Source organism: Pseudopipra pipra, chromosome 2 (genome assembly GCF_036250125.1).
Source record: "Pseudopipra pipra isolate bDixPip1 chromosome 2, bDixPip1.hap1, whole genome shotgun sequence".
In the NCBI taxonomy this organism is placed as follows: domain Eukaryota; kingdom Metazoa; phylum Chordata; class Aves; order Passeriformes; family Pipridae; genus Pseudopipra; species Pseudopipra pipra.
Genome location: NC_087550.1, coordinates 27,670,612 through 27,692,055, shown reverse-complemented (window position 1 = coordinate 27,692,055; position 21,444 = coordinate 27,670,612). Strand labels below are relative to the sequence as shown.

Below are 21,444 nucleotides of genomic sequence, written 5' to 3'. Positions count from 1 at the left end.
TCAAGTGTATTCAATAGTGCTTAAAATAGAATGCCTTTTGAGATTTAGAAAGGCTTGTATTTACATCAAACTGTTAAAAAACATTTGTGGCAGATGGTTTTTGGATTTGTATTTTATTTTCAGTTTCTGCTCTACCTCTTCTTTGTATAGAATTGTTCACTTATTTTTAGCAGTTTGACCCTACTGTTTTCAGTTCAGTGCTCAACAATTAAAAGGAAACAGGGCAGTGAAGGTGGCAAGTGCTATCCAATGGTTCTATAGTCCAAGACTTCTAAAACAGCATCACCATCTTCTGTGCTATGTGGAGATGGGAAAGCTGCGAGGGGAGGAAAGGGTAGACGTTGGATTGTAGTCTAACCCAGAAATTTTTCTTATATTCCTTTATGCCATGCTGGTTTTCAGATCACGAGTAGCCTTTGCCCCAGCCTTTATCCCACAAAGGCTACGTGTGGTACTGAAACATGTTGTGGTGATGGATGGCTAATAATGCCTCTTCTTCTTTTAACCCGTTAATAATGACTGAACTGTAGCTGCTCAGAAGAAAGAATGAATAAAAGCCTCCATAAAACTGAAGAAATCCTCAAGAAAGGAAGCTACATTTGGCTTTGACAGCCAGTTTAAATACCATGTTTTGTGTTATTTATTTTTTCTGGAATCCAGAATGATAATGACTGAAGGTGACATAATATTTATAGGGGAGGGAATTAAGCTTCCATTTTCTAGTCTGAGTGCATAATTTTGCAGCACCTTTACTTTAGGGTTGGGAAGAACTTCCAGCTAATATTAACTTCCATGCGTGACAGTGGCTGCAAGGATATGACCTTTTACCACAGCATTAATCTTCAGAAATAGAATCTGTCTTTAAAATTGCCATGGGTGAGTGTTTGGCATCTTCTACCATGCACAGAGGTTCTTCAGACAGGAGATACACAGCAGTTATTTACTGGCTCATGCAGAGAGCCTCACCAGTTAGGCTATTTACTGTGGATTAATGTGCTTACCAGCTCAGTGAGTCTCTGCTGGCCTGGAAGGTATAAGGTAGGAAAATATCAGCCTCCTTTGATCTTGGAGTGGGTTGATTCTTGATCTGGCTGAGTCAACATATTCCAACTCCACTTTTTCTTCAGCTTTTATGCCTTTTGGAGTCAATATTTTTCTCTTGGATTAAGTTAGTATCTCATCAATTACATTCTGTTTCTTACCTTTGGTAGCTTATAGCTGTGAGAGTATCCTCTCATAAGGTTCCAGTTTATTTTTGGAGCTCAGCCCAAGCTCACACTGGATTTTGAGTTGTAAAAGAGTTGAATCTCATGATTTGGTCATCTTGGGACCATATGCTTGTTTACTCTGGACCAGTATGTTTGAAGCTATTAGGTCTGAACTCAAAATAAACATGACTGTTGCCTACAGCCAGTGAAATGAAGGAAAGAGTTGTGAGTTGTTTTCTAGTTCCAGAGTTTTCATTAGTCAAATCAATGGTGTTATCCTGTTTGAGTCATCTCTTAGTTATGTACTGTTATATAGTACATATTGCATGGGTACATTCGTTAGTGAAATGATCTGTTTTTCATGAAAGAGGTAAGAAAGTTGCCATAATAGTTTGAGCTAATGAAACAGATTTTATTTTAATCTTTGAGGAATCAAACATTTAACTACATCTATCCATGAGCTGCATTTTGTTGCTGGGAATTTAGGAAGTTGTATATGGTGGTGGTGAAGGAAGAAATTAGACTTTACATGCTGGATGCATGTATGATTATATTACACAAACTAATAGAGGAAGAGACGTGTGTACTATGTACTGTTTATAAAGCTCTCTGAAAAACTTGAAATTCTATTGATGAAGACAATTCAAAGACCAAATTGCTAAGACATTTTATATCCCCATCTCTCTCCTTGTTTTGGATTCATGTTCTTAGCTACAGTACTTCTGTGTATTTTCTGTCTCGGTCATGTCAAGAGCGGTTTGTGTCCAGCTCATCTGTTGTTGCATACATCTAAAGTCTGTATGTGTAGCCTGTAAAATGTTGATATTTAACTGATACTGGAAATAGCTTTTAATCAACATTTCATTGCATTAGCTTAATCTGTTAATGTTATCGTAGGTTTATGAAAAATATCCATGATAATTCTAGATGTACATACTACTGAGACATTTGCTGTATTTTGTTTCTTGTATCCTGACAATATTTTTTTTATAGCAGATATATGAAAAAAGATTTGCTTAGCAATTCCCAAAGAAAGCCAAATCATCTTTGGATGAATTATTTGTAATGTGTAAGAGTAGTTTACACATCACAATTTCCTCTGTTATACTTTTTTTGTATTCTGTTATGTTTACCATCATGATGCTGACATCCTTACCTTGTTTATGGGTCAGTCATTCCTTAGACTTTGTGCTGGATTTTGCTGTCAGCAATATTGTTTACTCAGTTGGGAAGATGTTTCAATTGGGAAGATGTCTTTTGCAGAGTGAAGCTTATCATTCATATTCTATGCAGTTTGCTCATGGAGTGGAGCAAATGAGCAAACTCCACTGCATAATTTATGGCAACGATATCTATATCCTTGAAGATATTCAGAAGCTATCTGGACATGGTCCTGGGCAATCAGTTCTAGGTGACCCTGCCTGAATATGGGAGTTGGACCGGATGACCTCCAGAGTTCCCTTTCCACCTCAAACTTTTTGTGATTCTATGATAGGTGCTGTATTCTTGTCAGATGTGCAAAAACCTGCTTTCCGTATTCATAGATGTACTGAGTAGTGTGAGCCTTCCATTGTTATAGTTTTTCAGATGAGGAGTTACTGATCCTCTGTTGCATTTCTGGCCTTTTTGAAAAGGAAAAAACTCAACACCCAGTTATCTGTCTCTTGAATCACAATTGTGTATTTCATTAGCAGTGTGGGTTATTTTAATGTGGAAACTTATTAAAAGCACCTAGAAGGCTAAATAATTTGTCACACAGTTGTCTCTTATCCTCTGCTTTACTGACAAGATTAAAGAACTTTGGGAGTAATGAGATACAGTTTTGCTCTGTGGAGCAGTGCAGATTAGACTGTACGTCATGATTTGCAGGTATTTTGTTGCTCTATCTTTAGTTACTGTTTTGGCTGATTTGCTAAGTAGAGAGGTATAAAACCTTGCTGTTCTTTCCCTCTAAGTAGTCCCAGTGGTGCTGCATGGGAGAAGGACTTATATTTCTGTTTTAATTAATCCAATATTACTGTTAAGTATATCCACTCTGCAGTCTGTATCATTCTATATGAAATTCTCTTGAGTCACAGTATATGTGCTCTGTACATATAGATATACCTCCCCTCCCCTGCTCCTCCTTCCCCAAAACAACAATGACTGTGTTTAACAACAGAACATGGTCTGCAGGTCCTGTCCTGTCCGGGCCTTTTCTCACGACTTGTGTCTAAATATCTTCTGGAAGCTATTGGTATTCTGAGACTGAGTACAATCTCTTTTTTATTTTTTCTTTTTTTGCTGTCATTGCCCCATAATTCATCCAATGTCTGTAAGCAGGACTACATTTTGAAGTGTTGCCTCACAGAGGGGAAGGAAGTGATCCCGCCAGTCCTGCACTGTGATGAGCTGATCCGTGTCTTTCAGACAAATCCAGTGCTGCTGCTGTGCCACAGCGAGTGGAGTAGCACTGATGCTGTAATAGCCAGAAGGGTTGTGCATGGCTGAGTCTTGGTGTCAAGAGGAAGAAGTAAAGGGAAATTGCTGTGTTTGGACTGAGCTGCACGCCCCTAATAGTGTTGATTCCTATAATGGAATCACTTCCCTAGAGTAGATTCCAGGATTTCCCACTTTGTCTTTCTCTTCAAGCTCTGCCATACAACATTGCGGTGCATGGCTTATGGTGCCATGCATGGCAACTAGTCTTCTGATTTTGAACACATTGATAGACAGGTATCAACTTACCATGTTAGCCGTATGGTAACAATTATAGGAGGAGGAGGAAGATGAATCTGAGCAGTATGTGTGAATTTCCAATCCAATATTTAAAGCAGTGTTGCTTCTGGGATGTGCAAGGCAACTTTGGCTGGGTGATTAAAATAGCATGTGGCAGTTTGTGTCGACAGAACATCTGTGTGAGGGTAGTCACTTCCTTAGAGCTATGTAGGACCTGCCAGAGGGTTTCCTGTGCAGAGAAGTCTAGTACCATCTGCTTACCTGAAAGTTTGCCATCTCTGAGTCTGCATTATATGCTACTGCTACTTTAACTTTGTAACAGCCACTCCCTTTATGTGTTGTGTGTTCTTTTTTTTTTTTTTTTTTTTTTTTTTTTTTTTTTTTGCTGGCAACTTATTTTGTATTTGAACAATTGGGAATTTTTAGACTAAGACCATACTAATGTCATGGCTATTGCTTTAGATTGCTTATGTTCTCCAGCTGTTTTTCTTCTGTTGGTGAGAGTTTTGGTGTTTTCTGCTGGAGATAGGCTGCCTAAAGGATTCTAGTTGAAAAAGAGAGAGCTATCATACTAACTGTGGTACCCCTTTTGAACACAGACATCAGGAAGAAGACATTGCTTCAGTCAATATAGTTTCATTTTTCCAGCATGAGGCGGGGGGGAAGAAAGAAGTATGTGATTAGGAACAGGAACCTGGAGGGGAGGGGAAAATTGAGCCAGGGCTAACAGGGGGACTTGGTGGTAGTGAGGAGCAGCAATTTCTTTTCCTGGGAGCCCGAGATGGAAACTGCACATGGAGCAAACTACAAGAGGATAGGATGACTGTGAAATGGTGCCTTTTGGCTTCCTCCCCTTTGTCCCTAAGTAGAAAGAGATCAGTGTTGTCTGAGGTGTAAGAAGAGGTGGACGTTGGCTGAATGAGATACTAATCAGAGAAAGGAGACATTTGGAGGAAGGTGATACTCAGGCATAAATAAAATTTGGCATTGTAGGGACTGACTTGCTGATGGAAGAAGAGGTATCAATGGGGTAAACCAGAGAAGAGGAAACCATATGGCTGAGTGTGGGGATAGAGGTGATAGCAGGGAATGGTTGTGGTTAATGGCTGTGTGAATTTGTATGCAGAAAACATGCATCTTATAACTTGGACTTTAACATCTTTGAACATGCAGGTCTGTAATACTTGAAACTCATGTCCTGTTCTGTGGTGCCCCCAGCCATTTAATCTTGCCTATATCCTTGCCCCAGCATCAGTGTTTGGGCAGTCAGCCAGTTAGGAGACCTGATTTGGTCTGAAATGATCCATAATTTTTCAGCTGGCTCAACTCACCACTGGCTGAATGGCTTGTTGCCCGGTCTCCTGAGTACCAGCATAAGGACTAAGTGAGCTTGCTTCTGTAGGGCCACTAAAGCCCTGAAAAAAGAATGTTTTGCACAGAGATGGTGACCAACATAAGGCATATAGAGTTATAATATCCTTTATTACAAAACCCAGTATTTAGACTATTACAATTGATCATGCTATTAATGCTGCAGTCGTACACAATTAGTTTTTAACCTAATAAAGCATGTATGGGATATACAAGCATCCTTCATGCACTAGTTGACTTGTTTCTAAAGAACTGTTAATTTTCTAGTCACAAGTGTCTGTGTCAATGCCAGGGAAGCTGTGTTCCTTTGCAGTCTCTGGCTGGTGATGAGCAGAGGGAACCCCTGCTGATGGTGTGCAACTCATAATTACTCAGGGATATTTTCTTACCAGCCCACACAGGTGGACTTCTCTGCCTCAGTGAAGGCAGTGTCATCGCTTCTCCAGCTGGAAGTTGTGTCTGCAGATGGGTTCCCTGGGAGTTTGTCAGAAAAATTTCCCAAAGCTTAACCTGCCATGGCTTGTGCATGCTTTGGTGATCTGTGCTCTAAATGTTGTTTGGGATGTCCCATCAGTTTATTTATCTCACTGCGTTTTTATACAGTAGTCCTCAGTTTCCATCGGATCCTTGCCTTATTACTGTTGAGACCTTTTACTTGGCAGTAACTGGGTATTAATCAACTTAAATATAATGTGAAACTGTAGCTGGAGTCTTTTTTTTTTTTTTTCTGCTGCAAGCTGATATGTGTGAAACCCTGTCAAGGTATTCTTTTCTTCCTCTGTTGTTTACCTACATAGTAACTGATAGAGGATGACAGCTTCCTGCTATTAGCTCAAATGGTGGATCCTCTTATGGATGAAAAGCTCCAGCATTACCGTTTTGAAACACTAGGATGTTAAAATGATTGTCATAATTTTTAGTGATTGCTTCTTAGTTTCATTAAAAAACACTCCCTTACCCCATGACAATTCTATGCAGCAAATGTCTTTTGACAGCCTATTTTCTGTTGTTTCAGGCTCTGATCTTAAGGTTGCTTATTTGATACTTTTAAAAGTCAGTAAGATGTTACTGCTCACAGTTGATGTTTAACTTTTTTTTCTGATTGTTATTTGAAACTAAATGCTTTCAAGCCCTGTTCTTAACAAAATAAAGTCAAAAGTTGGTTGATAGAGTTGTTTGCTTGTTGATTGTGTTGCTTGAAATGTTTTCATGGTCTGTTTAATGGTTTGCTTGGTTTTTTGTTTGGTTTTTTTTTTTTTTTTTCAAACCAAAAGTAGACCAGGAGTTTCCTTCCTTCTATTATTGATCTTCCTGGAATCACATGTTTAATGTGGGGCTTTTTGGCCAAATTCTTCTCAAGTATGTCCCCTCCTGTTCTTTCATTTCAGAACAAACTTATAATGTCTGTGTAGAATGCCACAGAAGCATCATCTGTCCTACCACCTGTGGAGAATGAGGCTATTGTGTTATATTAAGTACTTAAAACATTTGTATTAAGCACTTCCCATTGCAAGGAGTAAATGCAGCTCTCTCTGTGATATGTGCTATTCTTACGCAGTGATTTCCACAAGCTTTTGATAGCTGCTGGAGGAGAGTTTTCAAGCTATATCTTATGAACATAAACAGGTAGAATCCTGTTTCTCTTTTGCTTAAACATTCTCTCATATATTGCTGTTTCTCTGTGTCAGGTGAAATGTTAGAAAACTCTTCATAGCTTATTAGTCAAACAAATATCACCTGTTCTCTTTTTGGGCCGAACTGCTTGAGTAAGGGCGTGCTGTAATCAAGAGATGTGCTGAGAAATTCCTTTAACATGTGTATATGCAGAGGAGAAAGGAATTTTTCAACCAACTAAGGCTCCTACTCAAAACTGGTTCAGTTTCTGGAGGCTATTTGGGTCCTTTCCACTACTCCTGAAGATTTTCTGCATGCCTCCAGAAACTTTTTTCTTCCTCTGGGAAGAACTCCTCTAGACTTCATTCTCATTTTTATCCCCATCTAATCCCAAAATTCCTGTACAAGTCTAAGGTTATGAACCCAGCATCCCATCTTGGCACAACTCTCACGCAGTGTAGTTGGTACAGAGGATAAAGGAGTGGCAAGTCAGCAGTGTAGTGCTTAAGATGTAGTACAAGCCTCTGTAGAGCATATACTAAAATACTTGCTGGTGTTGTACGAAATGATTTATTTTCTTTAGGTAAAAAAATATGTAAGCATTATATTTTAGAGAAAACAAACTTTTCAAAGAATGTTAAAATGTTAAGTAGTATAGTAGTTTCACATGCAATTTGTGGGTCTGAAGTGCTCAAAAGGGTAAGAATTAAGGTGTAGCAGAAACCAGTAATATTCTTGGTTTTCAGGTGTTTGAATCTGGTTTTTTTTTAATTTAAAATTAGCTGTCGAAGTCTGGCTAATTTTAGGATTCTGTTTCATAATGGGTGGCTAAGTTATCAGCTTTTCCCCAGGAAAACTACTATCAAAGCAGCTTTGTTTATCATTGTGAAAAACACGAATTTGCAAATATTCAGTTTTGTATAGAATAAAGAAAAATAAGGAATGTTTGTAAAGATTGTAGCATGGTGACCTTTGAGGAAGATGAGCTTTGATGCTTCAGACTCTGCAGCAACTTTTGTGATATATGCCAAATCATAGAATGTACCACTCTTATTTTCCTTCCTGACTTCTGTTAATGAGTTTGACTCTTTGTTGTTTTTTGTTTTTTGTTTTTTTTTTCCTATTGGAAACTTAGTTTTGGGCAGTAGCAGTAGACCAGAAATAATATTTAAGAGCTTGATGCTGTATGTGGGAGTTCTCTGGTTCTTTTTATTTCTGCTTGAGCTTGTGCTTCAGTATCTGATCTGCACCACCAACATCAATGGGTCTGCTTTGTCCTATATGTAAATGTGCTTATCTATAAAAATTCCTTCTTTAATAAGACACAAAGATGACACGTTGTTCTTGCATGAGAACTCGGTTCATTGCTTTCTCAGTATCATAGGACCAGCTAAGTATTATTCTGCCGTGATCAAACTGTCTTTTATATCAATAAATTATATAATATGCAAGATGGTGGTTCGTTCTGTATTAGAATTGACCGTGGTGAGTTGAGTTTAAATACATTACTATGTACATGTTTAAATTGTACAACAGCAGTGTTTCCAATGACTTAGAATGGTTTGTAGTAGAAAATTCTGTGGTTTGACATTGTTAATCGTAGTGGGGTTCTGAAGTTTTGAATTAGAATTATCCTACTATTTTTTGGTGCTGTTTGAATCTCACATCAAAATAAACCTTAGATTTCCAGATGAAGAGTTGTTAACTTTTTATCCTACCCAGTTCACTTGTTCAGTACTGATTTCTTTTTCTGTTTCTTATTCCTATAGTCTATATGTGTTTGTCACTCCTGTTTCTTGTGACATTCTTTTATCTTTATTACTTTTAAATAAATAAAGTCTATCTCATTGGGATACTAGTTGGAAAGGAAGATCTGATGTTCTAGTCAGTATGGTGTTAGGAGACAGGAAGCTATTTAAAATCATTTTGCACAGGGCAGGTAGCACCCTTCTTCTCATTCAGTTTTCTTGATAGAATGTGAAGAGATCCTAAATTTCCTGAAGTTTTAGTAGGACTTAGGCTTTTCAGAGTACCTTTTTAGAAGTAAGCTGGATTCCTAAAAGATAAATTTCTTTTCCCTCTGTATTAGTGTTGTAAGTACTTTGACAATCAGATTTAAGACTTTGTTCTGCAGAGGCTAAGTATTCTGCACAGATGTAATTAGCTGCAGATGTTAACTCAAGTTTCTTTAATCATCAAAAAATCTGAAATAATGCCTGTTTTTGATTGTGTTAGTGCCTTGAGGCAAATGTAGTTGTATTCTGTTTTACGTTGTGTAAGCAAAACAGATCTAAATGAGATGTGTTTGATAGAGCTGTAGTGATTGAAAACTCTACATTGTTGAACTTTTTGCTTTTTCTAATGAAGTGTTTTTGTACCTGAATGACATTAAGACACTAAAAACTGAATGAGTTTACTTGTATACAGTTGAAAACTTGTGTAATTTGTTTTATTTGCTCCTCACTAGTGAAAATTGCTTTCATTGCTGTTGTAGTCTTAAAAAGTATGTTGATCTGATTCTTCTTAAAATCTGTTTCAGCTGATACATGAAACTTCTTAGTTTCATAGTTACAGTAAGCTTAAAATATTTGTGCAGTCTCTAGTGACCCTTCTTAGCATTGAGAAATTCCTACTGCTGGTGTAAATGCAGCTGTAGGAGTGTTTGTAGAAAACATCTGCTTTTCTTCACTGGTAAAACTTAAGCTGACTGTAGCAGCTATGACAGTGCTTCCAGGTCCCAAGGAAGTCACTGACTTGAGCTTGGCACCCTTCTCATTTTTTTGCATTGGTGCTTGGAATAATGTGGCTGCTACAGAGGTGAAGAAAAAATGCCTTTGCTAATGGCCACAGCACTTGATAGATTCTCAAGATAAGTTTTACCAATTCTGTCCATGTCAACATTCATAACATCAGAAGCAAATAATTTCCAAAGGATGATCCCTCGCCTGCATAGGTTTTGTTTTGTTGGTTGTTTTTTTTTTGTTCCATCAAAGGTTATACATGTTCCACATTTGATTGTGTAATATGTATTGTTTTATTCTTAACTGGAAGGTACGTTTTCTTTTTATTATAGTTATGAAAGAAAAAAAGAGATTTCTCATATGTTCATGCTCTTTATTAATGAAGTATTTCCATATGATGATTCACAAAGATCCTAGCTATGTTCCAAAATCTTATAAAAGATACCTGGGAATACTCAGGCTCTTTTAGACTTGCAGTTTTGCAGAGGACTTGGTCTTCATGTGTAAGGGATGTGCTTCAACTCTCCACTCTCTTCTGCAAGTTCTGTGTGCCCACTCATTCTGTGTTTTTGAAATTCTCTCTAAATATGTTTCCCCAAGGATTTTGCTTGTCCTCATTCCAGAGCAGCTTCCAAAGGCTATACCTTAATTATGAGACAAAGGAAAACAATTGGGAAGAGACAGCAAAGGATTAACAAGGAGCAGCTGGTCATCTTTAATGACCAGCATGGAAATCCATGAATTTAACATACTGGACATCTGGAAGTAGCCATGTTTTTCAATTGTCTAAAAAAATACATATAATGAGTTAAAGTTGAAGGGAAAAAAAAGTACAGAAAGGCAGTCTAAGGATGCCAGTAGTTAAGTGGATTGTCTTCCTAGGTGAATTGCTGTATGAAAGGAACAAGATCAAGCTCTGAGGGCTTATAACTATGGGTTAAGAAAGACTGAATTTAAAATACACGGAAACTAAGCAGAAAGAATGCGCAGACACTGGCAATCTGGGCAATGGAAAAGTTTCCATTGCTGAACAAAAGATGTGGAAAGAAGATTAAAAGTTAAATTACATTTGGCTTGAAGGTGACACCTAACTATCTACAAAGACATGTCAGAGGCTGAGGTTTTGGTTTAGACAAGAGAGCAGATCTGAAACAGAATCAGTGAGCTTCTACGATAGAGATGAGAGATTTAGAGACCAATCTGGCTGACAGCCCAGAGTCTTGGTCTAAGATTTGGCTGCAAAAGAGATCAATTAGGGACATGATTTCACAGAAGTGGAAGGAAGTTTTATTTGGAGGAGGTCTACAGGAACTTTAGGAGGGGGTATTTAGTATTGGAGGAGAGTGCCTGTGTCACTGCATTAATTCTCGCTTCTCCCTAGCGTGGTCCAAATAAGTCAAATGATGCAAGTGAGGAGGACTGGCTTTCAGTGTGGTGGCCCTGCCTTTGTAGAAGACCAAGGAAGCAAACTAGCCTAAGCTGGTACAAATAATAGTAAAGAAAGGCAGGAAATAGGAACATGAAAAAGGTCAAAAGGCAAACTGAAACTGAATGGAGAGGGATAGGAGTTGAATAAGGACTCTTATCTCACGTTCCTTATGTTTGAAGAGCATTACTCATGTTCACATGCAAATCTAATCACTTGCTAGAAATAAATTCTACTGTCATTTTTGTTGAAAATAAACCACTCAAGGAATCTATTATTTGGTTTAATTTTCTGGGCTATGAATCATAGAATTATAGAGTATCTTGGGTTGGAAAGGACCCGCAAAGATTCATTGAGTCCACTCCTGGTCCTGCACAGGACAACCCCAGGAATCACACCGTGTGCCTGAGAGTGTTGTCCAAACACCTCTTGGACATCCACTTTCTGGGGGAGCCTGTTTCAGTGCCTGACCACCCTCTGCTGAAGAACCTTTTCCTAATATCTAGCCTAAACCTCCCCTGACACAGCTGACAGGCTGGTGATGCTTTGCCTGATGCCCCCAGGACACGGTTGGCCCTCCTGGCTGCAAGGGCACTTCCACTCATATTCAACATGATGTTGACCAGGACTCCCAGGTCCCTTTCCACAGGTTTTCTGTATCTGGAAAAGTTTAACAATAATTTTTCAAAGTGAATTAGATCTGTTCCCTTCTGATGTCATAATGAACTGTTGTCTCCCATAAGGGAGAAGGATTGAAATGGGAATATTCTGCATTTTGACCAAAGGGTAAAAGTTTAGAATTTCCACATAGGAGGTTGTTTCTGAATGACAGGCTTACACAAATATTTATGTGCTTTAACAGTTCTTGCCTATCCACTTGCTGAAACTCCAAATGATAATAAACTGGATGTCCTTTTGCTATAGTGAGCCAGTGGTCTGCTTTTTTAGTGGAGAGAACAGTTGCTGGTGGCCAGTTTACTTTTCTTGACTCCATTCTAATTTTTATTTTCTTTTTTTATCTTGAATCTTACAAAGAAATTTGAAAACATTTTTACAGATTTTTTTTTGCAGTTCACTTTCTAAAGAACATGCTGTGTCACAGCAGATAGGAAAGACTTTGTTTAAAGTCATTGGCAAGTGAAGCTGTTCAGAAGGCTCACTACTGTGTACATAATTAAAGCACTTTAAGTTTTGGTTAGTGATTTGCTTATCAAGCATTATAATTTGTGGTCTTTTCCGAATGATATTTAGACAGTTTTTGGACACTTTGAGAGTGTTCAGTGTTCCTACATAAGCAGCTGCAATAGTTAATTGCAGTGATTGTTTAAAATACTTGCACCTGTTTTGAGTTTCAGATTGTAATTATTAGGTCTATTTATGGTTCTTACTGGCGAAAATAGTCTAATCACAGGTTCTTTTAATAGCATTGCTTGTTTTGAAGTAGCTTCTGCTGTAGTTTTATGGTACTTGAATCTCTGTTTTGAGACTTTTGAATAAGCTTTTGGGATGACTAGAAGAAAGCAGCTTTCTATTAGATAAGGTTTTTGAAGATTTGCTCAAATACTCTAAATTTTAAGTTTACTTAGGTTGCTTAGAAGCGGGGGTGGGATACGGAAACAGTTTGACACGTTTTGGTATATGTGTTTATGCTGGGATTCTTTCCAATCTTATATTTTTAGATTGATTCTTTGTGAGGTCTCTTTAACTCTGAGAATTTGGATGTGGTGCTATCTACATGCATTAAACTGCTGCTTACCCTTTCTTATGCTGGCTGAGGAGCTTGTTGGTGACTTGAGGGGGTGTCAGCTGCTCACACATATCCAGTCTTCTCATTAACTTTATTCTGTATTTTCACTTAGTTCTTGTTGCTTAAGAACTCAGAAGAAACATGTGGTATTGATTTTAGGAGTGTGATTTTTCTTCCATTAGAGCCGTGTTCATGAATATATTTGGTAAAATATGTCTTCAGCTGGCACACAGAATATGACATATCTTGTAGTTCCTGCTGTCCATCATTGGTAATTGCACTGAGAGTATGTGTCTGCAGAAGAAGCTCTTGTACTATCTCCTGTAAACTCCCTCAAATACCTGTTGACCTTTCTCTTCATCTTACTGTTTATCTTATGTTTATCTCAAAATGTCACTTCCTGGAAGGAAGGCTTTGAGCTGATCATACAGTTAGCGCTAGAATTTTTCATCTCTATTGAGTCTCTGTGTGTTTTATTCTGGTTGACTGAAGGAAAGCAGACTGTCATTCAAACCTCCTTAATGACTCTAATTGGATTATATTGCTGGAGAAATCAACAGCTTTTGTATATTTATGCAGTGATGTCTGCAGTGTAGGCAGATGTAAGTTCAAAACTTGTTTTCTGATTTATGGCTGTTTCATGCAGTTTGAATCTAGATGATTCAAATGATTTGAATCGATGAAGTTGGTAGAGTTATGGAGCTTTTATTATTACTGTTGTATGCAGCACCTGGGACTGAAAATTCAAAATAAAGGTAAAAGCGAAATCTTCCTGGCACTTGATCTTGATGGTGCAAAATTGTGAAGGTGCACAAAGCACATCACCAGTGACTCATTCCAGTGAGTCAGAGTCACTGTAGCTACTAAAACTTCATTAATCTTTTTCACTTAGGGGAATTGTATTTGGGGACATACAAGTTAACTGTGGGGTTTACTGAAAGCATTTTTATTTATCAATAAAGCACACTCATTGTAAAGCTTCTTCAAATTAGGGTTGTGTGACTATACCTTGAACATATTTTTATTAAGGTCTGAGATAAATTGTTACCATTTTTTTTCGAAAAGTTCAAGCATTTCAGTGATGGTTGATGCTTTGCAAAAGAATTCCAGTATCTAGTAAGAAAATGTTAGTAAATTTGGTCAGAAAATAAAGACTGTCACTTGCCTCCAGAAACTGAGTTTTGAATATGAGAAATGTACCTCCAAAATACATTATTCCCACACTGAATTATTTTGGTTTTTAACCGTTCAGTAACACTTCCGATTTCTCATTCTTCGTCAGCCCTCCCTTTGGCTCCTGTACAGCTGCTGTCTCTTGGTGAGAACATGTCTCTTGGTGTGGGAAGGATGTCTTGTTCTGGGGACCTCATTCTCTCTAACTGCATCTTACACAGAGCCCTCTGCTAGCCTTGGAAAAGCTTCCCAAGGTTTCAAATCTTTCAGGTGGTAGAAATTTTCATCTGTTTTGTTATTGAAAATTGAGCACATGTACTGCCACACCGAAATGTGAGTAACTTTTGCAGGAATACAGGGAAGTTTTTTCCCCATATAAGTGGGTCATAGTAGAAGTAAAAGTTATCCTAAATGGCATTACTTGTGTTTTCTCTTTTTATAATAGCGTTTTGCCACTTTGAAGGTTGTTTCTTTGCTCCTCGGTTGAGGGAGAGAGGCACTGATACTGTTTGACAGTATTAATGAGCTTGGATTTGACAGTGAAATTGAGGAGCTCAGTCCTTTGCTTTTTTAATGTTTGGGATGTTAATGTTTTAATATGGATGTGACCGGAGTCATATTGAGAAAAGTGACTGAAGAACTTCCATTTAAAAGCCCTTCAGTCGGCGCATCTATTAAAATGTTGCTTTGTATTTCTAGTACTGAAATATTGAAGGTAATAATGCTGCTATAATTTATTTTAGATATAAACCTAATAGCACTTCAGAAAAATGTAAAGGGTGATAAAGTACTCTTTAGGTAACAATGCATTTTTAACCTAGTGCTTGTTTTAAATCCCTACAGCTTTTTTTGACTTACATTAGTCATTGGGCAACTCTGTATTTTAAAGAAGCTTGAAAAGGTTGTGCTATATTGAGAGATCCATCTTTCTGATGCCTTGAAATAATTTAGAACTGGAATGGGCCATTTTTGTCTGTTGTTAGAATAATCTCTTGTTTAAACCAGGCTTTAAACCAGCACTCTTTGTTTTGAGTGTGAATCTTAAAACTTTATCTGATCATTAAAGATCACATCGTAAGATACTGCTTAAAACCAAGATGGTGTTGATTTTGTTGACAGTGAATTTCAAAATCATGTTTTACTAAAAGCTCTTATGCTCCTAAATGGCTTTATAATTAATTCTACTTTTAACCTTTGGGGTTTAAGGACTGTACTGATTGGAATAGTGTGTTCTGAATTCAAGAGAAAACATGCTGCAGTGGAGGTTGGTAATAAAAGAAGTGGCTGTGATTTTTTTTCTTTTTTTTGGTAGTGGTTACTTTACTTCAGATCTTGGCAAGTTGCGTACAATCTATTTATTGTGCAGAAGGTGAGGAAGAGACCTTCTGATTTATAACAACAAAAAAAAAAAGGAATGTTTGCTAGATGTGCCTCTGCACACATCCTGTATTTGAAGTACAGGATGTAGGTCTTTTCCTCTCTAAATTCTTGAGTGGACAAGCAAAGGTGCTGAGACATAATCTAGAAAACTCCTATGATACATATTTCCACAATAACGTTGCTGATGTGTGTGGTGTTCTTTTGGGGTTCATGGCAAAAATAGCTTAGGATTGTGCACTAACATAATACAGTAAGCTTGTCTGAAACATTGGAATTACTCAGAGTAAACCAGCTGGGGATGTGGATTCTGTTTTGAAGCTGCAGTTTGTTTATAAGCAATATGTTTTTAGTAATGAGATGCTGACTAGCATTTGTGTCTCTAGAGAAGAAGAGGAACGTCTGAGAAATAAGATCCGAGCAGATCATGAAAAGGCTCTGGAAGAGGCTAAGGAGAAATTGAAGAAATCACGTGATGAAATTCAAGCTGAGATTCAGACAGAAAAGAACAAAGTAGTGCAAGAATTGAAAAAGAAAGACAGCAAGCCACTGCCCCCTGTTCCTTTACCAAATCTAATAGGGATAAACAGTGGAGAACCAGCAGACCCGGATATCCGAGAGAAGAGGAACAAAGTTAAAGAGGTAAAGATGATGTGGTCCTCTGTGTTCTTGTATCTGATAGCAGTAATTTGTATGGCATTTAGTTGCTATGATTTATACAAAAAAGAAGAGAAAAACAGGTCTACAAATCTTTTAATAAACAGTAAGATAAAAGTGCACAGGTATTAATGAGCATCAGCATTATTGCTTTTTTTTCCTTGTGTTGGAGTGTTAATATTTCACTGGATAACAACATAAAAATTATTTTAAGGATTTCTTCAGCTTAGTGGTATGAGTTCAAAGTGAGTTTGTTATTGACTCAGGGAACAGTAACAAGAGCATCTTTAAAGTAGAGCATGACTGTCAGTTTCCTTTCAAAGAATGGGTTATGTTACTGTATCACAGGATAGTTTTAAAAGTTTAAAAAGTAGATTGAAAAGATAAATTTTTAGACACACTGAAGTTTTATTTTGAAAAGCATATGACTATTTTTAATAATTTTCAAGTATTAGCAGAAGGTCTTTTTTTCCTTATGAGTTAATTTAAGTAGCTTGAATGTTTTACAGGTAAATGACGTAAACTAAGATGTTTGCTTAGGCTTTTGATTCTGTGGCACTTATGCTATGGAAATTGCTGTTTCTGGTCTTACCCTCTCCACTCCTGATTGGCCATGAGATTTGTTGCCCTCTTTTGCCCTGGCAGTGCCAATTTCCTATTACTATTGCCAGGCATTTTTCTGAGTCTGTACTTCTAACTAATACGGCAGAAATCTCGTACGGCCTTATTTTTCTTTTTCTTTCCTACAATCTGATTAGTTTTATGCCTAAAAATCGGGTTAGCAAGCAGGAATGGTTCAGCCAGAGTTAGACAAGCACAGGCTCTGTTATTAAAGAACATCCAGGACCACAGCACTAAGTATTTACATCAGCTCAATCTTCTTTTAAATTCTAATCTGAGTTTAGTTAGCTCATAAAACCAAACAGAGATCAGTCATACACCTGTCCTTGTCACAGGAAGGAGTTGTAGTTGAAGTGTGTGCCACGCTGTGGGTAGATCACCCAACCTGGAATTTTAATTTGAATATTAATGATAACTAGATGGAATCCACTCTTACCAAGTAATGAACAACTGCTTATGATACACGAGAGATACAGCGTGGGGCCGTGTCACTGTTGGTAGTAGTTACTACATACAGAGCTGTATCACAATTTGAATCTCTGAAGTAGCAAATCCTTCCCCACAAGATGTGCCCGTTAGTGATTATTGCAGAAGTACTTCTGACTGAGAAGTTGTGTGTGGAATATTGGACCTCTTTTACCCTGCTTGGTTAGGGCTGTTTCCCAAAGGACAGCACTGAACTGTGGATTTGAAAAGGCTCTACTACTTTTCAAGCCTATGTCTTCAAACGTTTTCTGTAATATACAGGGTATTTTGCTTTTCAAAATGTCTCTGAAGATGAACAGTGAATGGGTATGGTCATGTAGTTGCCAACACTTCTTAATTTTTACTACAGATTACTGTAGTTAAACACCTTTGCCACTGATGGATTTAATGGATGGAATAAAATTGAGTTGACCAAGAACTGCAAAATTACTGAACCCAGCTAACAATGAAGAACTAGCTGGAAGAAATTATCAACCAAAGTTCCTCTAGATCAAGCCTGGAATTGGAGGGAGGGTTGAAAATTGATATTTACATTTCTGAGGTTGTTTGGTCAGAATGTAGACTGAGAGGAGATGATGAGCTATAGGCTAATACAGAATGGCAATTTTTTTGGTGTCATGAATAAGTAGTAAAATTTGGACAATTCTTGCTGATCTAAACCTGAAGGTATATCTATTTGTAAGGAATTCAGGGTAGTTTGTGAGGATCACTAGGTTATAGTTCTGGTGATCCTTAGCTGCAGTTGCCACACACCTCGTGCTGTAAAAGGCTTACTCCTTTTTTTGGTGATCGGCCTACGTGTGAGTCACGCTGACAATCTGTTTTTCTGTTGCATAACTTGTTGATGACTACTGTTGTGGTTTCTGAGGTGTAGCTTTTCATAGCCAGACAAAAGGTTTTTGTGGGTCTATGTATTGGGTAGGTAAGTCCTTCAGTTAGGATAATAATGCCTTTGTACTATGCAGTCTTCAGTTGTGTGACCACTTTGCTTGAACAGTCCAGGATCATACTAGTATGACTGAAATTTGTCTTTGTGTGAATTGCCTTCATTGAATCAGTCTTGTTAGTACTGGTACTTGTTGGTATCAGGTGATTTCCAGAATTTTTAATTTTTTTTCATGCAGGGCAGCAGATTATCACTTCTACAGCAGATATGAAAAGACATAAAATACAGGGGCAGAAGGTCTTCTAGGGAGAGCAGTCAAATGATAATGCTGAGAAACCCATGTTGGTACAGTGTCATTTTTTTTGGCCTTTGGGTCCTCTTCTGGGTTTTGGATCTGCTGTGTTGCAATGAATACAATGTGGCTGAGATAAAACATGTATTGACAGTGTCAGATGGATAATATTTTGCCTGAAACCTGTTTTTGGCAGCATCAGATGTCTCAGAGAAGGCTTTAGTGATTCCAGAGACGTGAAGTGCATTTTGAAATATGTTATGTTCATCACTGAGTTGCTCTCTCACTGTTTTATGTAACCAGTATAGACTAATACACGTTGTCTTGGTAGATGAGATGGAGACTTAGCAAAAAAAAGAACAAGTTTCAGGAGACAATCTCTCTTAACATTGGTCTGCAACTAGCACATATAGCATTTGTGACATGCAAGACATTATAGTTGCCTGGATTGAGGCCTAAAAAATAGCACAGGGAAGCTCCTAGCTCTTTGAAGGCTGCATATCTGGCTTCAGAATTCCAGAGGGTCCCAGGAAGACATTTGACCTATGCCTTGGTTTACTGTAAAGTGTCCTGGTGCACGTTTGAGGAACTTCACTCTCAGAGAACAGCTTTAGACTGTTTAAATGCATGAAACTAATGATGGTATTCAACCTGTTTCACCTCTTATCAAATGGTGGAAAACTGTGTAGAATTAGGCTGAATGATGGGGACAGTATGGAACACACACCACACACGGGTCTTTACAGTTGTGAGAAAGGCTGGGAAGTTTTCAAATGAGGATTTAGTTTCTATTATTTTTACAGAAAATGTATTACCAATTTTTCTTTCCAAATAACAGCTTGATAAAGTCTTTTTTTTAACAGATCTCTGTATAAAAAGTGATTTCTCAGTACTTAAATATTTTAAAAAGTCTTACTTTGATTTCAAAAAAATGCATATAAAAGAAAAAAAATTGTGTAATGCTCTTAAGAGAGCTTTGTAAAACATTTGAAAGCTTTATATAATAACAATGCTTGCTGAGCACAGAGAGGGAGCCTTCTTAAGGTTGTGAAATAAACTGGGAGCAGAATCTGCATCTTGGGGTTTTTTTTGTGTCTTTGGTTCTGATAATTATATGTAGTGTTACATTGTATTCTCAAGTGTAACTAATTTACAGAATTGCAAAATTTGTCTGTCTTCTTCTAACAAACTATTCAGTTATTCCAATAAGCAGTATTTATGAATTGGCTGATTATTTTAGATGCACAATGACAACTTCAAGAAGAAAAGGTTTTCCACCTGCTTACAATATGTGCTTTGTATATTAGCTTGCTGTTCTGGCTTTTAAAAAATGCTATGGTGTTTAATTAACTGGTATTTTAAGAACAAACATATCTGAAAATTTTTTCAGATTCTTGCTGCTACACTTTAGCTTTCTATTAATATTTCAGTGAGTTTTTATAGTATGTAAAAGAAGAATGTTGGAAGTAGAAAATGTTCTTTAAGATGGTAGAAGTAAATTGTATAATCTTACAAAAAGATTTTAAGGTGTCTCTTTTTGTTGTGGTTAATGCAGAGAAATTAAGAACAAAAACTCATCTTTTGGAAGTCACTGACTTCCTTTCCAAGTTAAATTAGAAATAAATTGCTTGAACACTTGGAATTTTTGGCACTTAATTTCCATTATTACGTCCTTTAAATGATCAGAATATTAATTTTTTCCCCTGCAGTTTAAATGTAATCATTACATAGTGCTCTGTAGTCTATAATGAGTTTTATTTCCTTTAGAAGTTAAATTTTACCCAGTCAAATAAGGAAAATTTTGTAATTTTTTTCACCCTAGTCAGGGTTCAGGTTTTCTTTACTTTCAGCATGTCATAGTATTATCTTACTGCCAGCATTCATTTTGGGCTAAAGTAGTGTATTTCACCCAATAATGGTACTAATCCCATGCAGGTGATCCTTCCTCTCTACTCAGCACCAGTGAGGCCACACGTGGAGTTGTGTGTCCAGTTTTGGGCTCCTCAGTATGAGGGAGACATGAGCATACTGGAGAGGGTAGAGAACCACAAAGATGCTTAAGGGGACTGGAGCATCTCATCTGAGCAAAGGAGGAGACAGCTGGGACTGTTTGTCCTGGAGGAGAGAAGGAATCTTACCAGTGTATAAAATAGCTGAAGGGAGGGTACAAGGAGGATGGAGCCAGGCTCTTTTCACAGTTACAGGCACAAAGGTAATGGGCACAAATTGAAACACAAGAGGCTCCATCTGAACATCATAAAACATTGTTTATTGTGAGGGTGACCCAAGCACTGGAACTAGTTGCCTGTAGAGGTTGTGGAGTCTCCCTCCTTGGAAATACTTATAAGATGACTAGAAATGGACCTGGACAGCTTGTTCCAGATTACCCTGCTTGAGCAGGGAGGTTGGACCAGATACCCTCCAGAGGTCCTTTCCAACCTCAAGCAGTTTGTGGTAGGATGATGTTTGTTGACTAAGCCTGTCAGCTGAAAGAAAGCTTCTCTAGAATGTTACACAAGTACACATAGTAAACTTAGGAGTGAAATAATAATGTTCTAGGTTTCAAAGAGACTGGAAAATATCAGTTCTCTGGAGCTTTTATTCTATTACTTGTTCTGTATTTGTTGAGATGTGCAGTCATGTAATTAGGCAATGCTACTTCTAAATGCACTTTTTTTAAATTGACCTCAAGGGAGGTGTGTTGTTCACACAGACAAGCTACTTATGAAGTGACTGAAGGTGCTGGCTGTAGAACATACTTGCCTGTGCAATTTAAAAGCTGTTATGTTTAATGAGATGGGATAGCAAGGCGGTATCCTATTACTTTCTGATAAGCTGTTTTCAAGGCAGCAAAATTTTAGTTATCCTGCTTCTCACAGATTTCTAATACAAAGAAAAAGTGGAGAAAGACATTTAAGCAAAAGGTGAAATGGACATCCGGGGAGTATGGGTGCCACAGTTAAGGTTCATAGAATCATAGGGTAGTTTGGGTTGGAAGAAACCTTTGAAGGTCATCTAGTCAAACTTGAAATTCGCTTGCTACACTTGCAGAAGGAGTTACTGTTAAGTTTGGATGCTTTGCACAATTGAGGAACAAGGTCCTGTCTGGGAAGCTGGGGATGTTCTA

General features: G+C 37.6%; 1 protein-coding gene across 1 annotated transcript in view; it reads left to right on the top strand.

Annotated features, from left to right (window-relative positions):
• MAN1A2 (mannosidase alpha class 1A member 2) overlaps positions 1-21,444 on the top strand; it is a 133,070-nt gene that overhangs the window by 12,108 nt on the left and 99,518 nt on the right. Inside the window, exon 2 of the mRNA XM_064644562.1 lies at positions 15,762-16,017. Coding sequence (XP_064500632.1) covers positions 15,762-16,017 — 256 coding nt within the window. The remainder of the gene's footprint in view (positions 1-15,761; positions 16,018-21,444) is intronic.